The sequence below is a fragment of the Sminthopsis crassicaudata genome, chromosome 3 (assembly GCF_048593235.1).
Source record: "Sminthopsis crassicaudata isolate SCR6 chromosome 3, ASM4859323v1, whole genome shotgun sequence".
Taxonomy (NCBI): Eukaryota; Metazoa; Chordata; class Mammalia; order Dasyuromorphia; family Dasyuridae; genus Sminthopsis; species Sminthopsis crassicaudata.
In genome coordinates, this window is record NC_133619.1 from 279,308,784 (window position 1) to 279,335,562 (window position 26,779).

Consider the following 26,779-nt stretch of genomic DNA (forward strand, 5'->3'; position numbering starts at 1 on the left):
GTTTATCCTCTGCATCTCAAGCCATTGCCAGTTATCATGACTTGCCACTGGGCTTTGAAAAGAGAACGAGACCAGTGTCTTCACAAAACTCTGACTCACTTAAATACAATTTATGTGTGAAACAAAAGACATCACCCATACCATTTTGCCAATTTTCCTTACCTTGAAGTACTGTGGTGAAGGAAAAATGTTAAATAGCAAGTGCTGTTACATAGGAAGCTAAATTCACAGGCAGCCTTTTGGATACCTCTGCAGTCTCTTTTAAGGATTGCAGAAGGGGATAGGAAAGGTATTTTAAAAAATGTCTGCTTTACCTAACCAACCCAGACCTGCTTATTACAGTAGCTAGTGATCCTACCTTGTGGTCAGAACACACACACACACACACACACACACCCACACACCACTAACAAAACTTTTGTAAGGATGATTCTACTCACTATTGGTATATAGAATATGTCCATGCTTATGGATAATGTAAAACCCAGTAAACCTGAAAGACAAATAGCTTTCATAGGGAGGGAACTCATTACAAAGTATCACAAACATATAACAGCCCTGAGTAAAACAAAGGTAGTAAATAAGGACCAGCATAACAAAGTTGAAGCTTTTTTGGGGAATGACTTCGGCTATGGGGCTATGAAGCTGCTGTAGGTTTTGCAATCAAATCTTATTTATTCAACATGCTTGTATAGTCCCCCTGCCACAGACAACAGGCTCATGGCAGAAAAACTTGCAGGAAAGTGCCATGCCATTATCACCATTGAGCATGTTCCCACCATGATGAATCCTGATGAGAACAAGATAAATTTTATAAAGATCTGGAGACTCTTATCATCAAAAAAAGACAAGCTCATAATTCTGGGTGACTTTAATGTCAGAGGAAGTACAGACCAACAGACATGGCAAGGAATATTTGGGAGGAATGGAATCAGAAACAATAGCATTTGAAGTCTTGTACATCTCATAACTTCATCATCAACACTGTCTTCTATTTCCTTAAAGGCAGTAAAGCTTAATGGATGCACCTTGCAGCAAACATTGACATTTCTTTGTAAGGAAAAGAGACAGACAAGATTTAAGAGCAATGAAGTCCATGTGTGGGGTAGATAGATGTACTGATCATAGACATATTCTCTCTGAGCTAAATATTCACATTCCACAAAGTAGCAACTCTGGTATAAGCTGACTAGTAGAAAACTTACTACCAATAGATTATAATGTTATTCCATGCACAAAGAGTTTGTTGCTAACTTGGAAAGAAAGCTAACTCAACAAATGATTGGTAACAGTTCAGCCAAAAAAAGTGGTCATCTTTTAGAGACTGGTTGTACAACACTGCGTTTATTCGTCAGCTTAGAACACTTGCAGACATCAGGATGGATTTGATGAAAATGATTGGAAAACTCAGAAGTTACTAAATGAAAAATAAAAATTCCACTGACTTTACTAGCAGCACAGTTTGTCGATCTCTAAGGAAGCAGCATTTCACTTCCTCAACAGTAAAATACAAGTGAAACTTTAAAGACATGAAGTTTTCTTGGCTCAATAAAGACAGATAAAATTCAGTTTTGTGCTGGTAGTAACAGTCCAAAATGTTTTTATGATGCCCTGAAGGATGTTTATGGGCCAAAGATATATGGTACATCAAAATTACTTATTATTGATGGAGTTGCATTGATTACTAGTGATAAGGACATGATTTTGGAGAGACTTCTGTAATGTTCTCAACAGAAGTTTTAAATGACATTAAGCTCCTCCCATGTGGCAAAGCGCCTGGTGCTAATGAATTTTAGCAGAGATTGACAAGGCAGGGGCTCCACTACTCATATAAAAATTGCTTGAAACGTTTTGGGTTATAGGGTAAGAAGAAATTATCCCCCAGGTCTTCAAGGATGCCTCTGTTGTCCATCTTTATAAAAGAAAAGGAAATAGGTTGTCATGTGACAGTCAGAGGAGAATCTCTCTTTTAGGCAATGCTAGCAAGATTTTTGCCAAAGTCCTCCTCAATAGACCAATCCTTCACTTGGAATATTATCATTTACCTGAGAGCCATTGTAGCTTCAGAAAGGGCCAATGAATAGTAAATTTGATGTTTGCTGCCTGACAACTCTAGGAGAAATGCCGGGAGTATAACAATGGGCTGTGCACAATATTCATTGATCTGACTAAGCCTTCTGATACTTTCAGTTATGAGGGCTTGTGGAAGATCATGGAAAAATCTTGTTGCCTGGAGTAGTTAATCAGCAATGTATGCCAGTTTCATGAGGCATGCTTGCATGAGTTCTGGATAATGGACAATACTCCATCACTTATTCAATAACAATAGGAATGAAACAAGGCTATGTGCTTGCTGTTGTGTTTTTAGTGATATTGTCTTTCAGATACCTTTAACAAGGATAAAAACAATTATCAAGATCAACCATTGCCCTAATAGTAAATTATTTAATTTGAAAAGGCTACAAGTCAAGATTAAAGTGAAGGGAAGTTGGTGCATGACTATTTGTTCCATGGCAATTGTTCATGTAGTGTAAACTCTGGGGTTGAGATGCAGTGAAGTATGGATCAACTCTCTGCTGCTTGTGCTTCTGACAACACCAAGAAAACAGTTTCTCTACCAAGCCAGCATTGCATCATCCATATATGGAACCATTGGTTATAGCAAATGGAGAAATTTTGAATGCTGTAGTTAATTAAGTTCACTTATCTTGGAAGTCTATTTTCTAAGCATTCTAGGCAAAGTTGATGGGCTCATTACCAGAGCTAGCTCAATGTTTGGGAAGATCCCAAGGAAAGTGTTGGAGATAAGAGGTATTAGATTGCCTATCAAACTGAAGATCTACAGAGGCCTTGTGGTGACCTTATTCTTTTATGCCAGTGAAACCTGGATAGTCTACCAGTGCTATGTCAGGAAACAGAATAGTTTCCATATGAATTGTCTTAGGAAGACCACCTATAATATAAGGTATTGAAGACCGAGACCCTTTCTTGAGCTAAAACTGCCAGGCAAACAAATCGTATTGCAGAGATTGCAACACAGATGGGCTGGCCATATTTTTTTGAATGGCAAATGTATGTTTGTCTGAAGAGACTATTTTATAAAGAATTTGCACATGGCAAGTACTCACATAGAGGTCAGAATTGATACAAGGACAACTCTCAAGGTCTCTCTGAAGAACTTCGGAATCAATTTAGAGATTTGTATGACACAGGACCACCTAGTATGGTGTGCCCACATCAAAGAAGTTGGTCTGTTCTGAGTAAAGCAGAATTGCAGCTGCACAAAGGAAACATGAGGTATACAGATTTAGAGACATCTCCATTCCACATGTTCATATGGACTATATGTATTTAACTTGTAGAGAATTCTGAGTTCATATTGGTCTGATCGGCCACAATTGGACACACTGTACAGTGATCTGACATAGTGGTCATTCTGGTCCTCTTTGATTACAAAGGACAACAATAGGTGACATAGAAGATTTTTCCTACTTTGGAAATCCTATGGATTGAAAACTAATATATAAAAAAAAACCCTAAAAAACAAAAATAACAACAACAAAAACGTTGTGGCTGATGGCTAATTACCTTTCATACTGTACTTAATACAGGTATTGTAAAAGGATACTCGGCACTGGATTGTGAAGTGACCTGGCAACCAAGTTACAGCTCTCCAGAGAGAGGCCAATTTGACCTTCAAGTGTATAATGGAAACACAGTGAGGCTAGATTGTGTAGTAAAGGTAATGCCTTTTCATTGATGTATCTATATTTTTATGTGGGTTGTAGTAAGGGCTTGTTTTAGTAGATTTGTTACTCACTGATTCACATTCCTATGTTGTCTACACTGTCATTTTCAGCACAATTCCAGTCATGTCATATAGTGATTTCCTATTACTCTAGGAGAAAATACAAAATGCTGTTTGTCATTTAAATCTGACATGTCCATCTATCTATTGAACTATATGTCCATAGCATATGACACTCCAACATATAAAAAACCAAATTCATCATCTTTTTTCCAACTTTCCTTTCTTCCTGAGTTTCCAATTATTTTCTGGGACACCATCATCTTTGCAGTTACCCAGACTTGCAACATAGTCATCATTTTTGACTCCTCACTTTCTTCCCCCTGCCTATGTACAATCTATTGCTTGGTTCTGACTCTTCTATCTTTACAACATCTTTCTTGCACTACTCCATTTCTCCCAAGACACAGCCACCACCTATGTCCAGGCTCTTATTAACTCATGTTTAATTACTTTAAAAGTTTTCTGATTGGTCTTCCTGCCTCAGATCTCCCTGTATTATAGTCTATCCTCCACTTAACTTCCAAAGTAATCTTTTCTAATGCATCAGTCTGAATATGTCATACTCTCAATTTTCCTCTCCCTACTTAATAAACTCCATTGGTTCCCTATTGCTTCCAGAATCAAATATAATATTTTTGTGATTGTCTTTTAAGGAATTTCATAAGGTTTCCTCTTCTTTTTCTAGTCTTCTCATGCCTTATTTTCCTCCTAATATTCAATAATCCATTGACTTTCACCTTCCTATGATTCCTTCAATAACATACTCTGTCTCCAGATTTTATGTCCTTTCATTGACTATTCCTGACATCTGCAATTTTTCCTTCTTCTCTCTTCCTGGCTTCTTTGCCTTCCTTCAAGTGTCTGTTAAAATCCCACCTTCTTCAAGACTTTCTTAGGTTTCTTTTAATTTCTCTCTCTAAGATTATCTCCAAATTTGATTTAAGAGAAATTTTACCTTTTACTGAAGATCTTCATGTTATATGTGTTAGTCTATCAAAATCAGGATTATATTATCCACTGAAAACTTTATAAAATGTCCTGAAATAATGGAATATAATAATTCAGTATTTGATAAATCTGAAAACTTAAATTAGTTAGTTCTAATTTAATTCCCTAGTACATAAGTGATTAAAGGACATAAACAGTTCAAATAATTCTCAAAAGAATTACAAACTACTAATGACAGATATGAACAAATACTTCATATCATTGGTAATAAGAAAAATACAAATCCAAACAACCTTGGGGTTCACCACATATCCAGAAAATTGATAAAGATAACACCAAAATGAGAATAATAAATGTTAGAGAGATTGTGAAAAGTTGCTGTAGACGTATGAATTAGTACAATGAACTTGGAATTATGTAAATAAAATGGATAAAATGTCCATATCTTTTGACTCAGAGTTTCTACTTCAGACATCTATTCCATGGAGGAAATTGGTAAAAAGAAAGTTCCCGTATGTACCAATTATAGCAGCACGTTAGTGATAGCAAAGAATTGGAAATAAAGTAGATGTTCATCTTTTGAAGAATGACTAAGTAAACTGTAATATGTGACTATAATAAAATATGATTGCTATAAAAATGATGAATCTTATGAATACAGAGAGTTATGGATAGAGTTATGAATAGAACTGATTCAAAGTGAAATAAGTAATAGCAAGAAAACTGGGTGCACAGTAACAGTAAAAATGTAAGTGGAAAAAATCAACAACAATAACAAATCTAATGTTGCAGAATCGCAAAGAACACAAACTTGCCCCCAAAGAAGCCTGGACAAGTTAACTTCATCAACTCTTTCTTTCTTGACGTTTTTGTAGAAATGAGAGGTTCACATTCCCTGGCCTGCCTAAATATTTATTATTTTTGCTAATATTTTTTCTTTTCCCTCTTTTATAAATTAAAAAATCATTTTATGATATTAAACACATTGTAAATACATATTTAGCTTTTAACCAAAATAATTCAAAATTCATTTTATTCCTAAAAAGAATAGTGATTTTTTTGCTATAATTCTTTCTCCATTCTTCCCCCAAAGAGAAGAATTAGCCCAAGGGGTGCCATCTTGATCTTAAGAGGAGAACATTGATTGCTATGTTTGTGGATATGTATTTATAGGGATTTTTAGTACTACTTGTATATAATTAATCATGTTAAATTTCTTTCTAATTATATTCTAAATCAGAAATTAAAATTAAACTGAAAAGGCATTGTAGTACAGTGAAAAGAACTTTGAATTTGGAGTTAGGAAAGATCTGGATTCAGATCTTATTGCTTTTCTATACTCAAATGCATTATTAAGGAATAGTCACTTATACTCTTCAAACATATTTCTTTTTCTGCAAAATGGAGATGATGTCTATAAAATCTACTTCATAGTTAACTTTTTTTTTTTTGGCTGAGGCAATTGGGATTAAATGAATTGCCTAGGGTCACAAAGCTAGGACATGTTAAGTGTCTGAGAACAGATTTGAACTCAGGTCCTCCTTCAGAGCTCTATCCACTATGTCACCTAGCTCCCCCCACAGTAAACTTTTAAGGACCAAATAAAAGTAAAGCATTGTGCAAACATCAAAGTGTCATATAAACCTTAGCTATTCTAGGTAAGTGTTATTAAATAAGATAATGTGACTAATTTTTAAGTGTAAATAAAATGACAGATCCAAGAGGTAGCATCGTATATAAAGAATGCTGGTTGTAGTTAGAGAACCTGGATTTGAATTCTGGTTTTCTCACTTGCTATCTTCATGATTTTGGGCAAGTCATTTAACATTTCTGGGTCTTAGAATTCTCATCTTCTTAATGTGTTTTATATGAAATAGAATATTTTCAAGTTAGAACATGGAAGGAACCCTGGAAGTCTTCTTGTCTAAACCACTTGTCTTATATATGAGACCTTAAGAAGTTAAGGAGCTTTGTTTAAAGTCACATAGTTCATAAGTGTTAGAGTCAGGCTTTAAACATGGGTCTTTTGATTACAAATGTTGTACAATTTTACTTGTGTCATACTACTCTCCAACATGCTTGGTTTTAAAGCCATAACTTTGCTTTAATACATATCTATTAATGTATAATGATGATTTTGGGGGGAAAGCCTGGTTAATATTGATAATGTATTTATTAAGAGTAACTTACATGCTTTCCCCTTCTTCCTTCATATTATTATTAGCTTGGTCTTGCCAAAGTTACGCTATTGGCTCATCATGTACTTTTTGAGAATTGCCCTCAAGGTTTAACAACATCAAAGAAAACAGTTCTTCAAATCTTGGTCATCATCATGCTTACTTTAGGGTAAGTGATCCTACTGAGCTTAATAATCTTGCTTCAAGGTAGAATTATTAGTCTAAATGTTGCTTTACATTTAAGACATATTACAATTAATTTTAAAAGTTTACATGAGTTCTATGAAGTTTATGCCTAACAAGTTTCTCTTTATGCTGGACTTAGAATCAGGAGAAGCCTGGGTTTGAATTTATTTGTCCCACATTTCAAAAGTCCCTGTTGACCTTCAGAAGCCATGTGTCCAACTGGTGCCAAAATAAAAATTTTCTCAATAATTATCTAACAAATTGTAGTCTTCTGTTTTTTTGCCTTAATATATTAAGTGAGGGGAACCAATGATATCCTTGGGTCAAATCATATCAGCACTTGACAGCTGATGGTTAAGTTTTTGTTTACACCTTGCAAATAAGCAAATTCTATGAATCTAATCTTAGTTTATTGTTTTATTGATTGCCTAGACTTTAAAAAGTGATGGAGAAAGTTTTAATAATGAAGATTAACCTTAAAAGTGAGTTGTGTGAACATCTCTCTCTCCCTAGCTCCTTTTTAAACATGCCAATGGGGAGAAGCCATTATCTTCCAAAACAGTCCATCTCAAACTTGGATAATTCTAATTGTTAGAAGGGGTTTTCCTGATATCAAGATTACCTTTACACCTTTATAATTTGGACCCACTTTCTCTTTGGGACAAAGAACAAGTCTCATCATTCTTCCATGTGACATGTAAAATACTTATATCTCTTCCATTCTCATAAGTTTACACTTCTCTAGTCAAATATTCTCAAATTAACATCTCATATGGCATGAATTTAAGACTGTCTTTATTCTAGGTATTTTCTTTCTCTCCTCTGGGTATAACACAAAACCAAATTTTATTTTCTAGATATAGTCTGAACAGAAGAAGTACAGAGAAATAATCAAATTCCAAGTCTTTGGATACCATGATACCATGAATTTCTTTTTTCTTTCTTTCTTTCTTTCTTTCTTTCTTTCTTTCTTTCTTTCTTTCTTTCTTTCTTTCTTTCTTTCTTTCTTTCTTTCTTTCTTTCTTTCTTTCTTTCTTTCTTCTTTCTTTCTTTCTTTCTTTCTTTCTTTCTTTCTTTCTTTCTTTCTTTCTTTCTTTCTTTCTTTCTTTCTTTCTTTCTTTCTTTCTTTCTTTCTTTCTTTCTTTCTTCTTTCTTTCTTTCTTTCTTTCTTTCTTCCTTTCTTCTTCCTTCCTTCCTTCCTTCCTTCCTTCCTTCCTTCCTTCCTTCCTTCCTTCCTTCCTTCCTTCCTTCCTTCCTTCCTTCCTTCCCTTCCTTCATTCTTCTTCCTTCTTTCTTTCTTTCTTTCTTTCTTTCTTTCTTTCTTTCTTTCCTTTCTTTCTTTCTTTCTTTCTTTCTTTCTTTCTTTCTTTCTTTCTTTCTTTCTTTCTTTCTTTCTTTCTTTCTTTCTTTCTTTCTTTTCTTTCTTTCTTTCTTTCTTCTTTCTTTCTTTCTTTCTTTTTGCTGAGGCAATTGGGATTAAGTGACTTACTCCGCTCTTGATCACAAAATATCACAAAAAAAAAAATTCAACCTTCCCTAGAAGCAAGAATTGTAGGAATATATCATATTATAATGGACAATCATTTTCATCTTTAAAAAACAAGCAAATAAATCTTTCATTCATTCTTCAATCTCTTCATACTACCATTCTATATCTTTCCTCCATTCCAATTAATTTTTTGCCTTCTGGGAACAATCTCTTTCACTAATTTCTTGGACTATTCTTTCTATAGCAGTAATATATTTAAAAATTTATATTCAGTTTCTCTCCCAAGTTTTGTTAATTTCTCCTTAAACTATTCTGCACAAAATGGATTCTTGGAGAGTAAAATAAGTTATTCAAGTTATTTATTTTCATAAATTCTAATCCAATTTCTTTCTTAAGTCCAGTATTTTTTCCAGTCAACTTTCTGCAAATACAAATTTCAAATTGATAATCTTTTCTTGTCATCTGTATATAATAATAATATACTAGAGTCCGATTCTTTATTATTCTAGTGAAATTTGAATATCCTTTCCAAATTAATACATTGTGTTTTCTTTTGAATTAAAAAAAGTACTACTGTTGATGTTTCTTGACCAAAGATTCCTTTATCAGAAGTGAAATTCAGATTTCGCAGTTTGCTAGTGATGGTTTGTCTTGTTAAGTAATCTTGGATTTTCTATTCCAGCAAGTTTGAAATAGATTGAAAAACTTTCCTAACAGTTATTTGAATGGATGAGTTAACATTTCCACAAATTTATATTTTCAGATTTGTGACCAAGAGCTTCTACCTTTCATTAAGGTCACTCCATCTCATGGCATAATACCTGTAGGGGGGTTTAACTTCACTCAATATTGCCTGTACACCATATTTTTCAGAGAGATTTGATACGAAAGCAAAGGTATGGGATTTTTTATTTGTGACATTTAAATAATATTACAGAATGATAGGAGCTATTTAAAATTTTTTTTCTGAATTATTTAGAGAATTTGATTTCAGTATATGTGGTACTTATATGCTGAGAGTTTAGAGGAGAGCAGCTTTTAGAAGTGTAAAAGGAATAACATTAGGTAGTGTTGACTGGTAATCTCCCCATATTGTGGAAGTTAGCTATAGAAACAACAAGTGATGTTCAATGAGCATTGTAATTAAGTGTTATTTATCATAGCTCTTTGCTGGCTATGATCAAAGTTGATAGCTTTGTAACCTTGGCTTAGAGAAATCAGAGAGGGTGGGAGATAGTCAAGAAGGAAGGGGCAAATGGAGAGGGAGCTTTGAAGGTTCCCTAGAGAGGAATAAAGGCTTCCTTCAGCCTGGAATAATCAGCAAAATTCTGATTCTAGATTTTTAATATAACCTTTTCTGGGGTTCTAGTGCAATTGAAAAATTTTCTATTCTATCTGAAAAATTTTTCTCATGAAAGAAATCACTACTGGTTCATTTCTTATCAAGAACAAAAACTTTTTTTTTTTTTTTGGTATCCCTTGAAATGTTCCAGCACCTTCATCAAAACTGCTGATATGTCTTTTAGTAGTATTGTAGAGGTATCATAGAAAAATTATTTAAATTAATCAGTCAACAAGCACTTATTAAATGCTTACTATGTTCCAGGCACTATGCTGAGTTTTGAGATTACAAAGAAAGACAAAATTTGGATGCAAGGGACCTTTCTTCTGTGAAGTCCCTAATTCTTTTGTGTTAATTCTAAATAGTTTAATGACTGATTAAATTGAAGGTAAAATCTGTATGGCATTAATGTCTAATATATTTTATAGCTCACATGAACTATTCTATTGCCATATGTTCTGGAAATTATATAAATAAAATGAAATTACCTTGACTTAAAAAAATCTCTTTCAGTGAACATTAAACACATTAATAAAACATTCTAACATGACAGATTCTGATTTTATTAAATAGTGAAATGTTATAGTATATTGCTAACCTTTAACATGGTAATCGGAATTTCAAAAAGCTAAAGCAGTATTTTGATTATCTATCTGTAGGAAAAAAAGCTGACTTAATTATATCCTTTAGCTTTCTATAATAATTAATTATGTATGTTAAATTAGAAATAATGTGAATCCAAATAATCAAAAAGATCAAATAACTAATTTTTTTTTCCATATATTGTGCTCTTTCTAAGACACATGACAAACAAGCTGTTAGCAGTTTCATTGGAATAATCCACTTACAATGCATATTATCAGATTAATTTAAAATTTGGTAACTGATGCTTTTTAACACATACAGAATTATATAATAAAAATAATAATAACAACAACAATTTTAACCATTGTTTTCTTCACAACAACCTCATGTTAGTAGTAACATGTTGGTAGTAAAAGTATACAAATCCCCATTTTTAGCAGAAGGAACTGAATCTTGGAGAGTTAGAATGACTTCCTTGCCCATGGCTATATAGCTAATGTTTTGTAAAGCTAGTGAACCATGCTCAGAACCAATTCTTAAGACTCCTTCAAGGTTTTTTCTACTATGCCATGTTGCCTTTCAGTCTCATCAAACAAAGATTAAATTTACCTTCAGAGTTCGGTTGTATTTTAAAAACTGAAAAACTTTATATGGTATTATTGTGTGGTATTTCATCTGATCAGGTCTCATTTAAAGTTTGAGAGACATAGTTTCTGGGTAATTTAACCATTTAAAAAATAAGGCTACTATGCTATTAATAAAAGAGTGGCACACTTGAACACTATAAAACCTATGGTCCAGTTAATATTATATTCCCTTAGAAGAATGGGAGTTCCTGAGAAGGACAATCAATTCTAATTGGTTAACAGTTAATGGAATGAATATTGTAATGAAAGATATATTCTAGAGTATACAACACTAATCATGCAAATCTTGCTTAAAGAAACTTTATTAATTTTCATATCACCTGCCTGACAAAAGGGAGAATCCACGTTTTACCTGGGCTGTCAGTGTAAACACAATGAACAGGAATCCACCCATTAGTCTAAACTTAGAATTTCCTTTCCTAGATAAGTTTTTTGAGGAAAATTTCCCACACTGGTTGATTTCTTGATGAGGAATTAGAAAAGGAAAAAAAATATTAATACAAGAGAGAAACATTCATTTTCTCTCAACTAGAAGAATATTAAGTCACAACATCCAAGTTTTTAACAATTCTAGATAAACTGGATTTCCTTTATGCATATAAAATTGATTATATTGAATGAATGAAGAAACTTTCATATTGGGTCCCTCTCCAGAGACTTGTATCTGTATTCCTAGATCTAAACTTTAACTCTTCTGACTCAGTGTTATTGAAAAAGAGTATTTGATAAAATGATTAGATTACACTAGATTGATTCTGAAGTAGCTTTAAGTTCTAGATCTTTTGATAATTCAGGAAAGGCTTTTGGTTTAGAAAGGACTGTTTTTAATTTTCTTTACCAACATTTGGCATACTTCAAAATATTAAATGCTTATTGACTTATTTAGACGTGACATGAAACACTTATAAGAAATCATTATTCAATTGATTTTTCTCTCAGTGGGAAGAAAAATAATAACTTGAGTATTTTATTTGATTTAATTTTGAAGAATACATTAAATAATTTTTAAGGTTAAGTTTATTATGGAAGCATAGTCAAATAGATAGAGTAGTTCCTTAGTTGTTGTAATTTTAAGTCCTTAGATATTTTAATTTTGGATAGTGTCAGTGTGACTATGAGAAAATTACATTCTGATATTTCATTTTTCTTTAAAATTAGGTAATAATACGCCAGGGAAAAGAATTAGAGCTTAGGATTGGTGGCTCTATAGATATTGCTGATGTAGTCATTAATTTGGTGAGTATGAACATTGTTGGTGTATTCATTTTCTCAGAGTATTTTTCATTGGTCTTTTTAAAATCATCAATTTCATTTCTTTTACCTCAATATCAATGATCATATTAAAATACTGCTGTTGGTTATGTTAACATATTGGATAACCCTGAAGGAAAGGCACTCTTGCCTAACTTTTGTACCTATGGCCACCAGAAAACTGTGCCAGTGGCCCAAGCTTAGTCTACTGAACCATTCAATTCAATACTAAACATGGTTTCAATTCCTAAATCTACTCTAGCCTATGTGACAGATATTAATTCTACTATATCTCATTCTTTGGTGACTAGGTTCTTAAGGTTTCTAAAAGACTTTTTACCACTTTAGCCTTAGGGACATTACAGTACAGCCCTTAATATTGGAAACATGATAGCACTACAAAAACCAAAAAGCAGAAAAATAGTAAAAGGACATCTAGCAATATGACCTTCTGAAGGTTTGACAGAAGAACAGAATATGAAGGAGAATGAAGAGCAGAATTAGGCTTTGCCTCACCACTTTAAAAGTATCGAGCCTTAAATTATAATATAATATGGTCGAAGTAGAAGATGATGTTGAATCTTTGTAGTTTCCAGTTAGTATTCTAGTGTAAGGCATTGATAATGAATAGGAACAGCATTGGTAATATCATGGCCAACAGCACAGATGATGACACTTTTGGCACAGATATTACTCCTTCTCATCTTTTCCACTGTTCATGCCATTGCTCACCCAATTAAGTCTTATTCCATTTGCAGATATATTCCACATATTCCATTTCCTATTCCCCTGACTGCTTCCTACTTTCACCTTCTACTGGGCTCCCTCGCACCCACCATCACCCTCCTCTGCTAGCATCAATTGTTGATTCCTTATTACAAGTCTTAGTCCTCTCTCCCACCATTATGTGATTAAAAAAAAAAAAAAAAAAGATTCTTTCTTTGTGCCAGAGTCCAAGGACTCTTTCTCTCTCTTGGTTTAGTGCTGAACACTGTTCCCTTAAGCTGGCTAAAATTATGCCATGGGAATTTCCATTGGTAGAGTCTGAAGGAGATATTCCTGCCAAGATCAAGCACTAACTACTCCATGCTGAATTGAATGCTGCTGTAGCACTGTTACTGCTAGGGTTTGAGTTCTGCCAAGACTGAGTGATGTCACAGCTAGGATCTCAATGGCTTACCCCCATGTGTGGACTAAGTATTGCTTCCTCATGCTAAATTGAATCCTTTTATGAATGCTCTTTTCCCCCTATGCTGAAGTCTATTCTAGAAGTGAGGGGTACAAGGTTCCCTACTTCTCATTGGAAGTCACAAAAGAGAATTGGAAATCGCAGGAGAGAAGAAATACTATCTGTTCTTTTAAACTGATTCTCTCCTTCTTTCACCCTAGCTTGGTGAATTGGCTGAGAGATTTCTCTATATCTCAAATTCTAGAAAAGTTTTTGGACTCCTGGGGATCAGAGCTACTCATTGTCCTGTCAAGTGTCTTGCCTAATGCTTTGATAGAAGAGTCACATCAAAATCTATATGACACAGAGTGCTTGGTCTGCAATTAGGAAGACCCAAATTCAAATCCAGCCTCAGACATTCACTAGTTAGATATGTGACCCCAGTAAAGACACTTCTCTGTTTCCTCATATATAAAATAGAGATAATAGTATCTACTTCCCAGGGTTGTCATGAGAATTAAATGAGATAATAATTGTAAATGTTTCTCACAGTATCTGGCAAATAGTAAATGTGATAAAACTGTTAGCTATTATTATCATTAAATGACATATAAAAAGCCTCAAGCAATTCCTTTAATGCAATTCTTAAAGAATTTCCCAATTCTAGTCTTTAGGGAGATCTTAACCTAATATAGCGAGTGATCCTGGAAATCACTGTCATCTTCAAGTACAAAAAATTATGCAAATTTAGCAAACATTTATCACCTTTAGTATATTATCTTTTATGGATAGTAAAGATACTGAACTCATTCACATTTATCCTTAGTTGCTAAGTGCCTCTACAGTTTACATTCTAATTATTCTTGTGGTAGGAAGGGAATACTACTTTACAGAACGTGATCAGCACCTCAAGAAGCTCAGGGCCCATCTAGGCTCATCTTCCTCTGCATTGTCATTTCTCCACTTGAAAGAAATCATTCTGATCCAATATTGCCAGGCATACCAAATGTAATAGGCAAGATCTGCTATAGGATGACTTGACATTTAAGTTTTAGAATTTAATGAGATACTTGAAGATCATCTAATAGTTAACACACACACACATACACAAAAGTTTACTTAGTTAGATCATGGAAAGGACACTGAGTAAGAATAAAATATTTATTCATTTGAGTGCCATTTTCCTGACTTTATGTTGGCCATGTTGACCAACCAAGCCTGAGGGAGACCCATCTTCCCATGACTTTTGTACTTAGGCCACCAGGAAACTATATAAATGATTCAAGCCTTAATCTCTTGAGTCAATTAAATGCTAATTTAATTTAGTTTCAGTTCCTAAAACTAAAATTTAATTTAATTTCAATTCCTAAAGCTAGTTCATCCTACAAGGCAGATGTAGGAGATTGGAGACTACTATTGCTTTATAGACTTTGATTTATTTGAAGACTGATGAAACCATCAATCATATTTATTCTACCACTCTCCCCAAAACAGAAAGCCTTCTTTTTTAAATTTTCTTTTTTTCAGGGTGGAAGTAGGCAATGTTCTAGCTAAAAATCAGAAATGGGTGATAATTTTCAATTTTATATTTTTTATTAAAATCTTTGATTATGTATATATTTACTTTAATACATGCCATTTCCTAAGGGTTCTTCACAAAGACATCATAAGTCCATAGGACTTTGTTCACTCTACAAAGCTGTCCATGATCAGTTAGCTACATAATTATTGTGTATATACATACAATATATCATTCATATTCAGACTGTGATTTATATATTACAGTTTCTATGATTTTTCATGATTGTCATTACAGATATTTGAACAATCTTTTCTGTCACAGTCTGTTTTGACCTTTAATTTCTCCTCATTTGGTACCATAAATCCAAGGTCTTATAATTTCTTCCAGAGCTTATTGTAGCAGCTTTCTAAGTAGTCTCCTTTTCTCCATTCTTTATTCCTATAATATTCCTTGTGAACTGTTGACGGTTTATGTTCCTATCTCTGCTTTCATCATGTTACTCTTTCCTAAATGTACTCATTATCCTAAAATGGATATAGGGTAGTTGTACATTAATCATATTATTTTAAAATTTGCTTTATAATATATTAATGAAAATATGATGTCAGTTACAATTTGTTTCTTTAAAATGAGTAGATTGGAATTTATAATAAAGCATTCTTTGAGTAATCCTCTTTCCTTAAGTGTATTTTAATATGAACCCACTTTCTTGGCATAGTTACACTTGTGAACATATAATATTGAAATGTTTGAAAATATAATTTTAAATTTGTGTGAGTTGTTAACTTTGTTTCTGTATTTTCTACTTTTGATTTTTTTTTATTTTTAAATTACAGAGCTTTTTAAATTTCCATGGTGTTTATGTTGGCTCTACAAAGGTTATTACATTTACACTAAATAACAAAAGTACAACACGTGCCCGAGTGGAATTTGACTTATCAAACTATCAAGAATTTACATTGGATTTTAAAAACCAAGAAGGTATTTCTTTCCACTAGAATGATTATGTAAAAAAAAAAAAAGGAAACTTTTGAAAAAAATTTTACTGGTAAATTTAAATGTTATTGTAATAACTTTCTTAATGACTTTAGAATAGCATTTCTTGTCCTGTATTAGTGACTTTTCTTGAAGTAATAGTTATTTTGACTTTTCAGAATTAATTGACCATTTATTATGTGCAATGCATTATACTAGTACTGTGGTATTCACAAAGTTTAAAAAGACATGGTCTTAACCCTTTTGGTTATGATGTACAATCTATGAAATTGGGCATCAGTCTTAAGTATCAAGGCAACTTTGAAAGTAAATATTTGATTGTTAAATTAGAAGGTACAGATGGCAGAATCCGGATAGAAAAAAATCATGACAGTGATTAAACTGAATCTGAAAAAGTAATATTTAGAAGGGAAAAACAAAACATTTTAAACTCAGCTTGAACAATAAGCGTTGAAAATATAGAATGATGGAAGTTTAGTGAGACCAGTAGTTTGCCTGAACAAGATCTGGGGTTTTTAGTGGGCTGAAAACTCAACATCTAAGTCAAAAATGTAATGTAGCAGCCAAGAAAAAAGCTAATGGTGGCCTCAGTCTCCTTGGAGATCTTCTAACAGAAGCTGGATGACTTTCACATTTGTGGTATAGTGGGAGATCCTTTTGTATATGGATTGGACTAAATGGTCTCTGAGATTTCTTCTAACTCTAAAATTATGTGATTCTGTATATCACAGGATTACATGTATTTGTTAAACTTAACTGTTGAAGACAATTTAATTGCAGAGATCAGTTGGTATATATACTTAAGGAAAAAAAAACTGCAATTATTCATTATATCACCATTCCTTACAAGACATTACTCTGACTGAGGTGATGATATTTAAATTAAATGAAGTTTTAAGGAAATTATATTTTTCCAAAAGCTCATTTTAAAATGATATATTTTATACTTGGGTATTTTACTCCATCAGATGTATTGAGTGTTAAAAAACATCTCTTTGTATTCATATATGCCTTTCTTCTCTTCCTTCCTCCTTCCTTTCCTCCCTCTGTCCCTCTTCCTTCCTTCCTTCCTTCCTTCCTTCCTTCCTTCCTTCCTTCCTTCCTTCCTTCCTTCCTTCCTTCCTTCCTTCCTTCCTTCCTTCCTTCCTTCCTTCCTTCCTTCCTTCCTTTCTCTCTCTCTTTCTCTTTCTTTCTTTCTTCCTTCCTTCCTTCCTTTCTCTCTCTCTTTCTCTTTCTTCCTTCCTTCCTTCCTTCCTTCCTTCCTTCCTTCCTTCCTTCCTTCCTTCCTTCCTTCCTTGAATTGCCAGGAGGAATAAAAGATTAAATGATGTGACCAACATCAGTCAGTCAGTCAATATACATCAGAAGTGGTTCTTAATTCCACGTCTTCCTCATTCTGAGGTCCACTCTACTACTTTATATTGCCACACAAAATATCTTACACATTTAATCTGTGTTTTCTAAATTGAATTGATTTAATGTTTTATTTCATTTTATCTGTTCTTTTCATTTCTGACTTTATCATTTGTTTGTTATAGCTTTCATATAATAAGCAATAATCATGCTTAATTCTCTTTTTCACATTATTTAACCCAATATTATACAGTTAATTGCTTACATTTGATAGAAACTCAATAAATATTTTCTTTATTACATCATATCAAGGGTTATTGGAAAGGGTTACTGAAATAAAGTGAATTAAAAACTAGAGGGAGTAGCTATGGAAGTGTCACATTTAGGAAGTTTTGAGTTTTGAGATGCTACCACTTTCTTTAAGATTCCTGGAGAGAAGCAGTTGGTAGTATAATTCCAGATAACTAAAAATGCTTCAATAATTACTTTTGAATGTTTTCTTAAAGATCACAGAATTTTAGACTTAGGTGGAAACTTACCAGCCACTGAATCCAATCCCCATATTCAAAAAGTAATCATGTCTGTAATGTACCTGACAAGTGGCAATCTATCCTCTGATTGAAAATTTCTAAGATGAATGCTGCTGTTTCTCAAGGAAGCCTGACTTTTGGATATATATAATTATTAAGAAAATTTTCCTGCATATCAAACCTAAAGTTGCTTCTTTTCAGCTCCACCTGGTGTTCTGGTTCTGCCCTCAAGGGCTGGGTAGTCTTATCTCTAATAAGTCTATTCCAGATAACAAACCTTTCCAAATCTTGACTAATTATAATCACCCCCTGAGATTCTTTTCACAAGGTTAACAACCTTTAAGTCTTTTAATTGATTCTTCTATGCCATGAACATAAAGAACTCACAGTCCTGATCACTCTCCTCTAGATACTTTCTGGTTAATAAATTTCCTTTTTAAGAGTGTGTGGTACGGAAATGATGAGGGGTCACCATTTAATAAAAAAGCTGGAGAGAGCTCTAAAAAAATCAAAGTTTATTTTACATTCCACTCTTCCAATAGACAATAGAAGAGAGGAAGCGCCTCCTGTGGGCAGGACAGCACCTTTAATCCCTAATGAAAAACACCCTCTCCCACCACTGACCCTCATCCTCATTGGCTGAGAGCCTTACATAAAATTGAAACTTGACCAATAAATACATAGTTGCCCATATTTGGCTGAAATAGGGAGGAGATATCTTGAGAGGGGAATGCAATTATGCCCTTGACTCAATGTTCAGAGTCCTTCAGGCCTACTCAAACACTGAAGTAGATGAACCCTTACTCGATTTTCACAACTGTCTTGAAAGATCTCACCTCATCTCATTCAAGAGTATGGGACTTAGAGTGGATATAATATCAATTTCATCATCTGAGAATTGTCTGTTCATATCCTTTGACCATTTATCAATTGGAGAATGGTTTGATTTCTTATAAATTAGGGTCAGTTCTCTACATATTTTGGAAATGAGACCTTTATCAGAACCTTTAACTGTAAAAATACTTTCCCAATTTGTTACTTCCCTTCTAATCTTGTTTGCATTAGTTTTGTTTGTACAGAAACTTTTTAGTTTGATGTAATCAAAATCTTCTATTTTGTGATCGATAATGATCTCTAGTTCTCCTCTGGTCATAAATTCCTTCCTCTTCCACAGGTCTGAGAGGTAAGCTATCCTATGTTCCTCTAATTTATTTATGATCTCGTTCTTTATGCCTAAATCAAGGACCCATTTTGATCTTATCTTGGCATATGGTGTTAAGTGTGGATCCATATCTAATTTCTGCCATACTAATTTCCAGTTTTCCCAACAGTTTTTTTCAAATAACGAATTTTTTATCCCAAATGTTGGTATCTTTGGGTTTATCAAACACTAGATTGCTATAGTTGTACCCTTTTTTGTCCTTTGTATCTAATCTGTTCCACTGATCTACCGGTCTATTTTTTAGCCAATACCAAATGGTTTTGGTGACTGCTGCTATATAATATAGCTTTAGATCAGGTACACCTAGACCACCTTCATCTGATTTTTTTTTCATTAGTTCCCTTGAAATTCTCGACCTTTTATTCTTCCATATGAATTTTGTTGTTATTTTTTCTAGGTTATTAAAATAGTTTCTTGGGAGTCTGATTGGTATAGCACTAAATAGATTAGTTTGGGGAGTATTGTCATCTTTATTATATTCGCTCGGCCTATCCAAGAGCACTGAATGTCTTTCCAATTATTTAAATCTGACTTTATTTTTGTGGCAAGTGTTTTGTAATTTTTCTCATATAATTCCTGACTTTTCTTTGGTAGATGGATTCCCAAATATTTTATACTCTCAACATTTGTTTGGAATGGAATTTCTCTTTATATCTCTTGCTATTGCATTTTGTTGGTGATGTATAAAAATGCTGAAGATTTATGTGGATTTATTTTGTATCCAGCAACTTTGCTAAAGTTGTGAATTATTTCTAATAACTTTTTATTAGAATCTCTGGGGTTTTCTAAGTATACCATCATATCATCTGCAAAGAGTGACAGTTTGATTTCCTCATTACCTACTCTTATTCCTTTAATCTCTTAAAGAAAGAGTGTTCCAAATCACTACTGATCAGAGAAATGCAAATTAAGACAACTCTGAGATACCACTACACATCTGTCAGATCGGCTAAGATGACAAGAACAAATAATGATAAATGTTGGAGGGGATGTGGGAAAACTGGGACATTAATACATTGTTGGTGGAGTTGTAAAAGAATCCAATCATTCTGGAGAGCAATTTGGAACTACGCCCAAAAAGTTAACAAACTGTGGATACCCTTTGATCCAGCATTGCTGCTATTGGGCTTATATCCCAAAGAAATACTAAAGAAGGGAAAGGGACCTGTATGTGCCAAAATGTTTGTGGCAGTCCTTTTCGTAGTGGCTAGAAACTGGAAAATGAATGGATGTCCATCAATTGGAGAATGGTTGGGTAAATTATGGTATATGAAGGTTATGGAATATTATTGCTCTTAAGAAATGACCAGCAGGAGGAATACAGAGAGGCCTGGAGAGACTTACATGAACTGATGCTGAGTGAAATGAACAGAACCAGAAGATAGCTGTACACTTCAAAAACAATGCTGTATGAAGATGTATTCTGATGGAAGTGGATATCTTCAACATAAAGAAGATCCAACTCACTTCCAGTTGATCAATGATGGACAGAAATAACTATACCCAGAGAAGGAACACTGGGAAGTGAATGTAAATTGTTAGCACTACTATCTATCTACCCAGGTTACTTATACCTTCGGAATCTAATACTTAAAGTGCAACAAGAAAATTGCATTTACACACATATATTGTATCTAGGTTATACTGTAACACATGTAAAATGTATGGGATTTCCTGTCATCTAGGGGAGGGAGTAGAGGGAGGGAGGGGAAAATTTGGAAAAATGAATATAAGGGATAATGTTATTAAAAAATTACTCATACATATATACTGTCAAAAATTTATAATTATAAAATTAAAAAAATAACTAAAAAAAAGAGTATGGGACTTAGGAGTGAATCCAATTTTCTAGAGGTGGTCTCACTATAGTGAAACTAACCTCCTTCTTATTCCTGGAAGCTATACTTCTTTTGGGTTTGTTAGGCAGCATAGTGGATGGAGTGCTAGACCTGGAATCAGAAAGATTCATTTTCCTGAGTTCAAATCTAGCATTAGACACTTGCTAGCTAGGTGATCCTGGGCAAGTCACTTAACTCTGTTTGCCTCATCTCCATCTTTAAAATGAGCTTGAGATGGAAATATCAAACTCTTACTTTCCATTGCCTCTTTTAGGTTTTTCTATCACTCAGAACCTTTTCCTCCTTTAAGATTCATACTATCCATATCTACCACTCAATCAAAATTCTGGTAGTTGTTATTTGAAGACTTCCTGGGCCCTACTCTTCTTTCTTCAATAGTTCGATGCTTGGTTCAAAATTTTTCTCTTCTCCTCAAATTCTGACCTTATATTATGTATTTCAACATATGTATTGACTCTTCCTCAAATACCCTAACCATTCAATTTCCCAATTTGCTTATTTCCCATAACTTCTTCATTTCAACTCAGCTACTAACAAAGATGATCACATCCTTGTTGTTTTCATCACCCATAAAAGCCTCAAATGTTAAAAAAATTCCAAAATTTTCTTATCTGGCCAAAATCTATTGTTTTTCCACCTTTTTTTCTGCCTTCCCTAACCAAAACCTACTTTTTGTCCATACTGTGATGTTCAATCCTCCAATCTTTCAGTTCTCTTTAAAGCCATCACTAGACACTCCCTCCTCTTTTATCCATCTTGATTCTTTGATAAACCAATTCAATTCAACATATCCTCTTCTTGTTCATCCCTAGCCCCTTTATAATATGTTCATTTGTGGGTTGGATCACCTCATATACATGTGCTGCTGAAAGAAGGTGGAGAAAATTGCACAACTGTTTTGACTTGATCCACTATAAATTTATGTTATGCAGCAGAAGTTGTATTAAAGTTGTTTAAGTTGCATAAGAATCCTTCATAGCCCCTAGGCCTACACTTCCCTTGCCCTTGTCAACTCATTCTCCAATTCTTCACAGCAGCATTTCCAAAATTATTTTTTTAATCTCTTCTCAGTTTTTCCATGGTTTCCTCACTCCCACCCTATTGGTTTGAGAACTCTGCCTAAAAACATGGATTGTTTATTATGAACACCTTTTCTTCTTTCTTCATCACCTCATATCACTCATATGTCTTCTGCTATTATCTCCATCTTTATCCTCATCTCATCAAAAGAGGGGACCTTTATTTTCTTACCAAGACAAAGCCCTGTATTTGCATAAGTTTTTACATTCTATTGATCACTTTCAACAAATTGTACTCTCTGTAATCTGCACTCTTATTTATTCTCATTAATTCCCTGTCTGCAGACTCTTTTATTATTGCTTATAAACATGCACATCTCCCTCATCCTCAAAAACCCCTTGCTTGATCTTTCCATCCTAGCTAACTACCATCCTCTATTTCTTCCTCTACTTGGCTAACTTCCTTGAAAAAGTAATTTATAGTAGAGATATCCACTTTCTCTTTTTAACTCTCCACAATGAGGCTTCCAACTTCCTCATTCTACCAAAAGTTCTCCAAAGTTACTAATGATCTTCTAATTTCCAAAACCAATAGTCTTTTCTCAATTTTCATTCTTTTTGTCTTCTCTGCAGCTATTGACACTATCAATCATTCTCTTTTCCCTGATACTCTCTTTCTGTAGTTTTTGGGACAGTACTATTTCTCCTGTTTTTTCCTTCTTAGTCTCCTTTGCTGGATCTTCATTCAGATTAAGTCCCAAGTCTCCCAGATTTGTAATCTAGGTTTAATCCTGAATTTCTCACAATTTCTCACCCCTGATATATATTCTAATTTCAGGACCTATTGATTTCACTTTTGCAATATCTCTCAAAGATACCCTTTTTTTTTCTCCTCTGATAGATACTTTCATCACTCTAGTGCAGGACTTCATTACCTCATATTTTACTATTATGATAATAGCCTGCTGCTGGATAATCTGCCTACTTCTCTCCACGTCAATTCATCCTCCATTCAATCATCAAAGTAATTTCCTTAAAGCATAGTTCTCACCATCTCAACCCCTTAAAATCCAATAATTGCCCATAACTTCTATTATCTAATACAAAATCTTCTGGTTGGTGTTTAAAATCCTTCACAATTTACTTTTTCTATTACTTCCCACAACATATTTTTTGCCTTTTAATACTAACTACCTTGCTGCTCCATGACAAGATGCTCCATGTCTTGAGTCTGGTATTTTCTCTGGATGTCCCCCATTCTTAAAATGCTTTCCCTCTTCATCTTTATTTCTTGATCCCTGGCTCTGTTTAATCACAACTCACGTCTATTTCTACAAGAAGTCTTTCTCATTCATTTTTGATTGTAATGCCTTTCCTTTCAATTATTTATATTGATTCTCTCTATAAATTCCATATATTTGTTTGGATATTGTCTCCTCAAAGAGATTTCTATCTCCTTGAGGGCAGGGGCTATCTTTTGCATTTTTTGTATCCCCAATGCTTAACACTATGCCTAGCAAATAGTGGGTATTCTGTATGTGCTTATTAATCAACTTCTGGTATCTTCCCTCCTTTAGATATATTATAGAACAATCTTTTAATGCTTTCAAGATTTTGATGCTTTGATCATAGATTTCTCCTCATGGATTTGTTCTGGTCAAATTGTTCTTCTAGTTTATTTTGTGAAATAACATATTCACTTCAAATATCACTTGTTTGTACATATTTCCTTGTTTATTGCCTCCATTAGGTTTGAGCTTATTGAAGATAGGGAGTTTACCCTTTTTTTTTTCTTTTTTTTTTTTAATCTTCAGTGATTAACATGGTGCTTAATAAATGCTTGCTGACATTCATCATTCTTTCGGTTTTCTTGTATAGTTAATTTATAATTTCAATCACTTGTTTTTTGAATTTCTTTATTTTTGGGGGGAAGATTTTTTTATACTCCTCTTTTCCTTTATCTGCTAAAACCTTTCAAACAATAGATTTCTAAAATCAAAACCACTTTCAAAGAGCTTTCCTCAATTAATTATGGAAAAACAGATTTCCTGGCACTATGTAGTCTGAAATTAGAACTCCTACAGCTGTTACCCAGATCTGTTCCTCAGTTATATATTTATTCTTGTGATCTATCCTTTTATGCATTTAATTTCCATGTGTTTACAATTTGTTTATCTAGTGGCTTCTATTTGTTTGCTTATATTTTATTGACACATTTTATCATATTTGTATGCATTATTATAGTCTTTTATTTTTTAAATTCCTTGAAGTTAAGGACTGTTTCTACATAATGTATTTATATGGCACACATGTATAGGAATGTAACATTATAAAATAATTGCTTTTGGTTATGCAATAAGGTTTCTAAAATTATGGAATTAAGTTACCCCTCCTTTTATATCCTGTATTTGATAAATGCATTTTTTATAACTCTGAACAGTCTTTAAAGATCCCATGTTTCCCTATTCATATGCTGTGGAATTAGAAAAAAACTCATCGATGGAATGTGGACTAGCATTTTCTCCCAAAGAGGTAAGTTTTTACTTAATCTAAGTTAACTCTAAATTATTCATAACAGATTTGTTTGTGTTCCAAATCAGCTAGTAATCCAAAAACTCATTTGTATTTTGATTATATTCTGTATTTTTTATTAAGTATGGGCATGTTCAGCACATGAGAAGTCCCTTAAAGCAAAATAGTAAAATCTTGTGGCAGAAATCTCATCCAGAAATTGTTATGAAGTTTTCCTTTACTCATCTTACATCCATTATTCAAATATTTTTCATGTTGGATGAAAGCACAATACGTTTGAAATATTTTTAGTACATCAGTAGACTCACAATTTCACACATGTGTATTTTTTCCCAACAGTACAGATTGCAACTCATTTTATACCTTTCATCTTAGGCAATTTTTATCCATGTGTTCTCATGAATTCTTAAAAATAAAATTAAATTTTATTATTCTAAATAAAAAGTTTTTTAAAAATTCTTGTCTTCCTCTGCTTTCTACTGTGGGAAGAAAAAACCACCACCACACCTATCTAAAATATAAACATGGTAAAGTTAAATAAATCAATATATTAACTATTTATTTACAAAAATATATGATTTATTTTGTATCTTGAGGTCATCACTTCTCAGTAGGGAAACTTCAGTGCTAGTCATCTGATGCTCTGATTGTTCATTGCATTGATCAGAATTTTTAAATCTTTCAAAGTTATTTGTCATTTAACAAATTCACAAGATTGTCATAAATTGTTCCTGAGACTACTCACTTCACTTTGCATTAGTTCATGCACATTTTCCATTGTTTCTCTGAAACTGTTCCATTTATCAATTCTTTTAGCACAATAGTATTCCATTAGATACTTATGCCATTATTAGTTCAGTCATTCCCAATGGACACCACCTTAATTTCTAGTTCTTTGGCACTACTATTGGCTGCAATAAATATTTTTATATCTATGGATCTGTTTACTCTTTCTGTAATTTCTTTGTAGTATAGCCTAATAGTAGTGTTACTAGATGCAAGGATATAAAACATAGTTTCAAATTGCTTTACAAATTTTTCATCTCAGCATCCTCTCCAATATTTGAAATTTTTTTTCTTTCTTTTTTTAAACAACTTTGCTAATCTGATGGGCATAAAGTAGAATTTCAGAGTTATTTTAATATTGATTTCACTAATTATTAATAGTTTGGAACATTTTCCCACATGCATATTATTTGGGTACTTTATACAATTTTTAGAACAATTTATGAAATATAGGTATTAATTGTTCTTTAAAAATTGATAGAATTGTCCTGAGAGGACTAGGACTAGGAGTTCCCCTTCTAATTTATTTATTTATTTTTCTGAGATTGGTTTAATTATCCTTCTATTTAGTTGTCTGCCAATTTAGATATTTTTAGGTGGTATTCATCTGTTAATTTTGTGCTCTAAGTTTTGTTGGTATATACTTATATATAATACATACTGATTATCCTTTTTATTTTTTGTGATTTCATCTTGTTTATATGACACTTTATTGATTTAACCTTATTCCTTCTAAATTAAAAGTTTACTAATTTCTTTAGTCTTTTTTTTTTTTTTAAAGAATCAGCTTTTAGCTTTTTCTTCATTTCCATATTTTTTTTTGTTTGTTTCTGGTTTACCTATTTCTCCTCTAATTTTGAATGTCTTCTTTTTTGTACTATCAGGTTTGCTTATATGTTGGCTTTCAAATTTTTAAATGCATATTCAGTTTATCAATTCTCTCTTTTTTCTATTTTATTACTGTGTTTTGGTAGGGATATAATCCCCCCCACCATGAACTGCTTTAGCTGCATTCCAGAAATTTGATAGTTTCATCATTATAAGTGTTTTTCACCTAGTTATTAATTATTTCTGTGATTATTATTTACCCATTCATTATTTAGGATTTCACTATGAAGTCTCCATTTAGGTCTATGTTTTTCATTTATGTTTCCTAATAGTTGACTTTTCTTACTGTTTTATACTCTGCCTGTTTACATTTGTTTGCAATATTTCTGTGTCCCAATTCATGACCAATTTTTTTAAAGTTCTATGTTATGGTGAAAAATATGCATATTCTTTTGCAGTTCTTTTTAGAATACAGAATAAGGCTTTTGACTAATTCTCCAGCAGTTCACATAGTTTCATATTTTCCCT

General features: G+C 33.0%; 1 protein-coding gene across 1 annotated transcript in view; it reads left to right on the forward strand.

The window, feature by feature from the left end:
- CFAP47 (cilia and flagella associated protein 47) overlaps positions 1-26,779 on the forward strand; it is a 781,966-nt gene that overhangs the window by 27,998 nt on the left and 727,189 nt on the right. Inside the window, exons 7-11 of the mRNA XM_074302067.1 lie at positions 3,612-3,742; positions 9,439-9,507; positions 12,344-12,421; positions 15,963-16,107; positions 24,546-24,637. Coding sequence (XP_074158168.1) covers positions 3,612-3,742; positions 9,439-9,507; positions 12,344-12,421; positions 15,963-16,107; positions 24,546-24,637 — 515 coding nt within the window. The remainder of the gene's footprint in view (positions 1-3,611; positions 3,743-9,438; positions 9,508-12,343; positions 12,422-15,962; positions 16,108-24,545; positions 24,638-26,779) is intronic.